The sequence below is a fragment of the Triticum aestivum genome, chromosome 2B, assembly GCF_018294505.1.
Source record: "Triticum aestivum cultivar Chinese Spring chromosome 2B, IWGSC CS RefSeq v2.1, whole genome shotgun sequence".
In the NCBI taxonomy this organism is placed as follows: Eukaryota; Viridiplantae; Streptophyta; class Magnoliopsida; order Poales; family Poaceae; genus Triticum; species Triticum aestivum.
Genome location: NC_057798.1, coordinates 723,223,938 through 723,231,354, shown reverse-complemented (window position 1 = coordinate 723,231,354; position 7,417 = coordinate 723,223,938). Strand labels below are relative to the sequence as shown.

The 7,417-nt window shown below is 47.8% G+C and overlaps 3 protein-coding genes across 3 annotated transcripts in view; 1 reads left to right on the top strand and 2 right to left on the bottom strand.

Annotated features, from left to right (window-relative positions):
• Positions 1 to 1,721, bottom strand: part of LOC123046962 (PHD finger-like domain-containing protein 5A) — a 2,897-nt gene extending 1,176 nt beyond the window's left edge. Inside the window, exon 1 of the mRNA XM_044470422.1 lies at positions 1,554 to 1,721. The gene's annotated coding sequence lies outside the window, so the exon portion shown is untranslated. The remainder of the gene's footprint in view (positions 1 to 1,553) is intronic.
• A 170-nt stretch (positions 1,722 to 1,891) lies between these two features.
• Positions 1,892 to 4,953, top strand: LOC123046961 (U11/U12 small nuclear ribonucleoprotein 25 kDa protein; the record flags this gene model as incomplete). Its single annotated transcript, XM_044470421.1, is given in 4 exon segments — positions 1,892 to 2,207; positions 2,316 to 2,421; positions 4,001 to 4,100; positions 4,421 to 4,953. Coding segments are annotated over 4 exon segments (618 nt in total), but the record flags the coding sequence as incomplete, so codon positions are not given.
• A 444-nt stretch (positions 4,954 to 5,397) lies between these two features.
• On the bottom strand, positions 5,398 to 7,170 carry LOC123042297 (WUSCHEL-related homeobox 1-like). Its single transcript, XM_044464777.1, has 3 exons — positions 6,667 to 7,170; positions 6,420 to 6,526; positions 5,398 to 6,272 (listed from the first exon to the last, which is right to left on the bottom strand). Exons 1-3 carry the CDS (start codon positions 7,058 to 7,060, stop codon positions 5,853 to 5,855), a joined length of 921 nt encoding a protein of 306 aa, XP_044320712.1. The 5' UTR covers positions 7,061 to 7,170; the 3' UTR covers positions 5,398 to 5,852.
• Between the last annotated feature and the right edge of the window lie 247 nt (positions 7,171 to 7,417).

Below are 7,417 nucleotides of genomic sequence, written 5' to 3'. Positions count from 1 at the left end.
CCCTCCTGGCATAGTAGAAGCAAACAATATAACATTCCTTACATTGAAATTATTTTTAGAACTAGTAATTCATCAAGCTCAATATCATCAAGGTGACAAGAACAGATCGCCCTTATAAAGAAAAGGAAGTATACCACTAGAATACTCAACATTGACAAAAATACAGTATGATTTCAAATTCAACCCCATAGTCGCAATGTCTTCATTTACTGTCATCAGGGTCCCTTTTTGTGATTGGTGAGATACTATGTTTTTAGAATCTATACAACAATGGGTATGACTGCAAATTCCATCCACCTTTTTCAATATATTCATTTAATGTCATTGGAATCTCACCAATCATATTCCATCATAAAAGCACAAAGACATGTAGGCATATGTCTCCTGCTTTCCACAGACGCCACATCATAGCACACATTTTCACCAACTAGTAGAAACGTATGACAGCAGGAGAACTAAAAAGCCTGAATACCACCCCCACAATACACCCTTTAGGTTCAGATGTTTTCAATCTTAGATGTACAAAACTTGATGTTGGAAGCTGATCAGAAACATTTCCAACCATATCAGTTACCTAGTTATGTGAGGTTTCTGGTTGACGAGTTGAAGTTCTTAGGGGTGAAAAGCTCTCATCACAAACGCAACTATGGGGCCCCTACCACAACTACGAAAACAGATCGAATAGTGCCACTACCATAACTATATCCATATATTTTGAAATGAATACAGATACCGAAAACTCTTAACTTCAACTATATCCAATACAGATTCGAAAGCTTTCAAAGATATTTAAATGCTGTATTTACTAAAGAAGTAAAAAAACGAATTCAGAGTGTATCTTATCAATTCGATAGGCAGAACATCCTATGGCTTTAACAGCACAATTCCAGTACAACAAATTTATATATCATGAGCATGGCATTACTTTCCGCTGATAATATGAAAATTAACAACATAAAATTGTTCTAGGACACTACTATTAACAAAAATAGAGCATACGTATAGGAGATACTAGCGTATATAGTATTAATAACTTCACTGATTGCTACTGCAGTTCCTACAAAACAAATTTTACATAGCAATGGTGTTCCAGCCTTCCAGATCAATAATGCAAGTGCAGATCAAATAACATGTATTCCAGTTCAGCCTCCTATAGAGCACTAGCCAACATGACATAAAGTTATTATTACGTGACAACAATTATAGCCCCCTACATCTCTCGCTAACGAAGCCAAAGTTACAGACGACACCGCAGATTGCTTGTGGATGTGTTTCAATTTGCGGCCATCCAAACCATCTGAAGCTTAGTGTACTGAATCTGGAGAACAGGGCCCCTACTCGCCCTGTGCTTAGAGGGCCATGGTTGGTGCAGAAGAACACGACCCACCGCCAAGCTCCGGCGGCTGGCCTAAGGGGCGACGCAAGGAACACGTACAAGCGTCCGAGCGGAAATCGCCGGAGCGGAGCAAAAAACCTAGGGGATGCATAAGCTTCCAGTGGCGGGACGGGACCATAGATCACAGGAGAAGCTTTAGGGTTCGGCCTGCACGTACCTTCGGAAGGACGAGCTCGCTGTCGCGGCGGCGCTTGCTCCTCGCTCCCCGCAGGCGGCGCGCCGAGACCCCGAGACGACGTCGACGAGGCTAGGTGGGCGGAATAGATTCTGGCGGCGGCGGTGGCCGATGCGGGTAGAAGCTTGCAGATAAACGACGAAGAGGTGTGCTGCGACGGGGATCGCCGTCCAAATAGCCCAGCACCCCGATCGGACGGCTCACAGTGGCCAGCGTGGTCCAGCATATTTTGCTCTACTTGGGCTGGGTCCCACCTGTCGGCCTCCCAACACCTTCGGCCCCTCTCATAGAGCTCTAGTGGCACCCATCTCCCCCGAGCACCCGCCGCCGCCGCCGCCGCCGTTGAGCACCCGCCGTCGCAGGGATCCGCGCTGCGTCCCTATCCAATCGCGCTCTACGGTGGAGAGGCGATGGACTCGGCAGGCGCCGCGAAGCCCGAGGAGGAGGTGGCCGCCTACCAGAGCAGCGAGGCCAAGCAGGCGAGGCTGCAGTCCATGCTCGCGGCGCTCCTCGACGACCCCATACTCGCCGACGTCCCGAGGAAGCCCTCGCTGGCGGACGTGGACACGCTCATCAACCTCGAGCTCGGCAGCGCCATGAGGGTGACCGTCGTCAAGCTGGACAACACCTCGTTCGGTATAATATGGCCCTCTTCGAACCCCGCCCACATTTCTGTCCAAATCCCTTACCGAGCGTTTATCCCCCATCTCAATTCGTGTTCCTCTTGCCGTTGTGGTGATGAAGATGTTGCGGTGCTGAACACTGCTACGCTCAAGGATTTGAAGCTGGCTATCAGGAAGAAGATAACTGAGATTGAGCAGGGCCAGATGGGCCATCGTCACATCTCATGGTAAGGAATCAGATCTTTTCCTAGTTACCTGATGTTCTTCAAAATGCTGTCGAATTATGTTTGCTGTTTGATACATCACACAATAGGCGCACAGGCACTGTCGATTAACCCGGAGGTACTAGTTTGGATGGGTGTGACGATGTACATAAGCTACAAGATATATGAGATTGATTTAAATTCTGAATGAACTTGAGACATTGAGAACCCAAGTTGAATTAGCCTCTCCTGTATTAGTGTTTTTCAGTTGAAACTCGAACATATAATTTTTCCAAGATTGACTTCTGGAAGTAGTTTTAGCTCAAATATAACTAATTTCTCCCACAATGGGGACTCAGTCACTGTTGATCTACCAAAATGTATTAGTTTAGATATGCATCATGATCTGAATAAGATGAACGTCACAAGATCTATGATATTGATTTGGATTCTGAAATAGCCCAAGACATTGCGAATCCTAGCTGAAGCTTATTCTTGTTTTTAGCTTGATATTTGCACTGAACTTTACCTGTTTGGTATTGACTAGCATGTGGGTACACAAGGTTAGTCAAACCCATTTGAGTTGAGGTTCGTATCATAACTAGTCTATTTCAGCTCAAACTAAGGAGAATATAATGTTCGAAGATTTTTTTCTTAAAGTAGTTGGGCTCAACATATAAAGAAATTGCACTCTAATATGTGTAATGGGCATTCTAAACTCTAAAATATAACCCCATTTCCTTCACTGCATGAAGATTCAGCCATGTGGTTATAAGTTTGTCTAGGACAGTCCACTATTTGCCTGTCTGATATCACAGTAGTACTCGCCGCAAAGAGGTCTTGGCCTCAATATTTGTTACCTCTGTCAGAAAGTGTTATGCCTATTTTTCAGAAAAAAGTGACCATGTAGTATGATGATTGAAGTGCTTGATTATAAACTATAGATTTGGGAAGGCCCGGCTATTTTATTTCTGTAAACATTACTAGATGCTGAAAACAATTTACAACTCAATAATTAATATGGTTGGGCATCTGCCAACTATTAAGATAAGCCTTCCGCAATTAAAAAGATTCAGCTGTACAAATGTAAATTTACAGATCCTACCTTACTGATGTTAGCTAGGCTTAATAATATAGCTTGAACTATATAGTACTCCCTCCGTCCGGAAATACTTGTCATCAAAATGGATGAAAAGTGATGTATCTAGAACTAAAATACGTCTAGATACATCTCCTTTTATCCATTTTGATGACTAGTATTTCCGGACGGAGGAAGTAGCTGCCAGGCTTGTATTGACAGCCCTGAAGTGCCATCTTGGTATCCATCTTTTCCTGAATTATGGAATTCAAAGGCATCATCATTTATGTGCTTCTCAGCACTAGTTGCATATGTTAACTATCTGTGCAATGCTTTTTTGCTGTATTTTATTGTTTGGCTCTATTATTTTAGCTGTAAATAACCATGTTTTCATCCGTTATTCTATTAAGAACTGACATACTTTTTCGTGGCATCTCTCAACCTTTTCTCTGTCAATATTTCCATCTGTTAAGGAAACAGATGATTTCTTCCAAACTCCGCTCTAAGTATTTATGTTTGTCCCAGGAAGCACATTTGGGAGAACTACTGCCTGACACATCAGAGTGAGAAGTTGATAGATGATAATTCCGCACTTTCTTCTTATGACATTCGTAATAACTCCAAGGTTTGGTTCCTTCTGTTCAAGAATAACAAGATTTCTTCATTTCAATTTTCCGAATTTTTTAGTATGTGTAGCAGCATATGAAACCTCTTTGGGGAACAACAACCCATCTCTTTAAGGCACATGGATATTTTCATATTTTTCTTTTTGGAAGATTTTTTTTATTTACTGCCTTCTTAAGATGGCCTAGTGGAATCTGCGTTACCAAATAAGATAGTTTGACCACAAATGCATCCACGTACAGAGATAGTGTTACTGGATAGCAACTAGAGATGGACTGAATAAAGTTTTTGTGACTATGTTTCTGCGCTCTGCTGTACTAGGTTTGTTTCTCGCCGCACGTCATGTCGAGAATACATCAGAAGCATTCTAGGAGAAGAAAACACCGGTTCTTCCACGGCCTTAGCAGGAAGATGTGATCCTACCTCGTGATTTCGGATCAGTGAAGCCCTTACAGCCAACAGAGTGTGATCGCTTAAGGCCAGTGGAGAGCGATCACTTATGAAACGAAGAACACTCCAAGATTCAGCTGTGGCGGATATATTTCAAGGAAGCAATCGACTGATTCGTTGATGGCATGCAGAAGTTGCAGAAGTTGATGGCAAGCAGAAGTTGCAGAAGATCGTGTATGCTCGGGGAGAGCACTATGTCCCTAGCGCTCGTTAGCTAATGTGTGCGATAATTTCGAAGCTACTACTACTGATTTAGTAGTCATGATATTCGGCAGTGGGAAGTGCCGAAGTGCACTCTGCACTTCATTTTAACTATTTGAACGCTTTTTACATGTCAGCTGGCCCTGGTAAACTACTGCTTCATTTATGGTTCAGACAAGTCTTGACTGCTCGTTTTTACTCAAGTCATGCCCATGATGCATAGTACTCCGTAATTGCAGCCTCTACATTTTATACTCCCTCCGTAAAGTCTTGACTGCTCGTTTTTACTCAAGTATAAGACTTTGATCTAAACCCTCTTTATATTTCTTTACAGAGGGAGTACAAGCTAATCAAACACACACAAAAAACATCATGCCATCACAATGGTTAAAAACACATGGTTTGAAAGATCAAAATTTCAAACCATGTGCCCCAAAACCAACAGACCAGCCTGACCCAAGTCAGGACCAAAATGTGTTGACTGGAAACTGATTCTTTTCTTGGAACCGACATTCCCCCAGCAACTCAACCGGTGTGGTCCCAGGGCACACAGCCACACACATCCCAAAATGCTGAAATGATAAAACTGGCATGCATGACTGTAATGGGCACATATGGACAGAGAAAAAGTATGCCCCAGCTGAAGAGAACCCACAGTCCATAAATCTCAACAGGTGATCAGACCGGAGGATAACTTTTTCCTCTATCTGGAAGGGCACCAACGGGAGAGACAAGCTTGACACCAATGGTGCTACCTCCTCCTGTGACAAGCGCGCTAGTACCCACACACACTTTGCCCCGGGCACACACACACACGCTTTGGACTTTGGCTACAACCAAGTAAGCAACCAAACAGTAGCAAACTCACCACACACACTGGTTGCTGCACCATGCACTGCCTGTTGCATTTGGCATGCAGTGCAGAGTGCACTACCAGTTTGAGGGTTTAGGGACCACACTACCATTAAACCCTACAAGTTCCAGACATGGACATGCTTCCACATACTGCTTCTAACTGTAAGTAACTAGTACGAGTAGATAGATAGGATCATGCATAGGACAATGACGGGAGCACTCTGGGAGCAGTAGGCAAGGACAGCCCTCACATGTAAGGGGCACGGAGAGTGAGCTCCAGGGAGGTGCCGGCGTCCTGGACGGGCATCATCATCATCATCTGCTGCTGGTTGCCGCTGCTGTTGTAAAAGCTGTGCTGCGGCTGCTGCTGTTCTTGCAAATGCTGCTGCTGCAGCTGGTGGTGATGATGCTGGTGATGGACGGCCATGGCGTTGGTGTTGCTGGCGGCGGCAGCTCCCCACCACTGCGAGTTGTTGGGCTGGTGATGGTAGCCGCCGCCGTGGAAGTCGTCCGCGCTTTCTTGCCGGCCTCCGCCGGTCGGGAAGAGCGGGAGCTCCCGCGGCGTCTGGTTGGTGGAGAAAGGGAAGCTCGCTGGCCACGGCGTAGGTGCTGTGGCGGCGCCGCCGTGGTTGCCCGCTCCCGCCGTGCTCCTCGCGCCCATGTAATCCTGCCGTGCGTCGATCCAACAGGCCGGATGTACATTAGCTGATTAGCATGCATGCATATGCATGTGGAAATTGAAATTCGGTCGATCGGCGGATACTAGTAATGTATGCAATGTGGCAGTGCATGTGAGTCCAGTTTGATTGGTTACCTGCAGGGTGCTGTCTCCCCAGCAAGTGGTGGTGGCGCTCGCATCAGGATGGACGGCCGCGCCGCGACCGCCGCAGTTGCCGGCGCCGTACAAGCCGGCCGCCGCACCTGCACGCACGTCGCGAGTGTTGTTATGGAGTAGTTCGGACTCGAAGCAAGCGACGCGAGACAAGAATCAAGTCAAGTGCAGCGCGCGCGCGAGGGGGAGAGAGAGAGAGAGAGAGAGGACGTGACGTGCGAGCAAGTACCGGAGGGGGAGAGGGCGAGGACGTCGGCGGCGGCGGCGGCGAGGGGGGAGGCGTTGACGTCGACGCCGAGGCGCTTCTTCTGGCGCTCGCGGGCCTTGTGGTTCTGGAACCAGTAGAAGACGTTCTTGCCCTCGATCCGGCCGTACTGCCGGAGCCGGGCCGCGATCCGCTGGATCTGCTCCGCCGTGGGCGACCGGATGCCGCAGTCGTAGTAGAGGTCCTTGAGGATCTTGACCTGCTCCGGCGTGGGCGTCCACCGCGCGCCGCTCGGCCGGACGGGCGCGGTCGTCGTCGTCGCCGCACCGGCGCCAGCGACGGCATTGCCGCCCGCCGCGCCGCCGGCCTGCTGCTGCTGATGGTGCAGCTGTCTCCACACGACGCTCTGCTTGTCCATGGCAGCAAGAAGGTGGCTCCTGTTGCTAGCCTACCAGGAGTACTAGTACCAATGTGATGACGATCGGTGGGAAGAAGAAGGAAGGAGGGCGATGGGCGCTGGAAGGAGGAGGAGGGGCGTGGGTGGATCACGTGAGATGCCGGCCGGGTATATATGGTGCCATGGCGCCATGGAGGTCAGGCAGCAGCTGCTCAGCTCAGCTCAGCTCGGCTAGGTATAGGAGGCTAGGAGGGGAGCTATAGGAGGAATAGGAGTGTAGGCAGGGGTGATATAGGTTGGGGCCGGCTTGGTTTGGTTCCCCGAGAGAGGAAGGGGGAGAGGGGATCATGGTGATATCTTTTGGAGAGGGACAAATGA

What these genes read in the sequence shown, in the direction of transcription:
- LOC123042297 (XM_044464777.1), bottom strand. Translation starts at nt 7,060, where the DNA reads ATGGACAAGCAGAGCGTCGTGTGGAGACAGCTGCACCATCAGCAGCAG. An exon ending in CCTCGCCCTCTCCCCCTCCG is followed by an intron (nt 6,527 to 6,666) that starts GTACTTGCTCGC and finishes ACGTGCGTGCAG; the next exon opens with GTGCGGCGGCCGGCTTGTAC. An exon ending in GGGGAGACAGCACCCTGCAG is followed by an intron (nt 6,273 to 6,419) that starts GTAACCAATCAA and finishes GACGCACGGCAG; the next exon opens with GATTACATGGGCGCGAGGAG.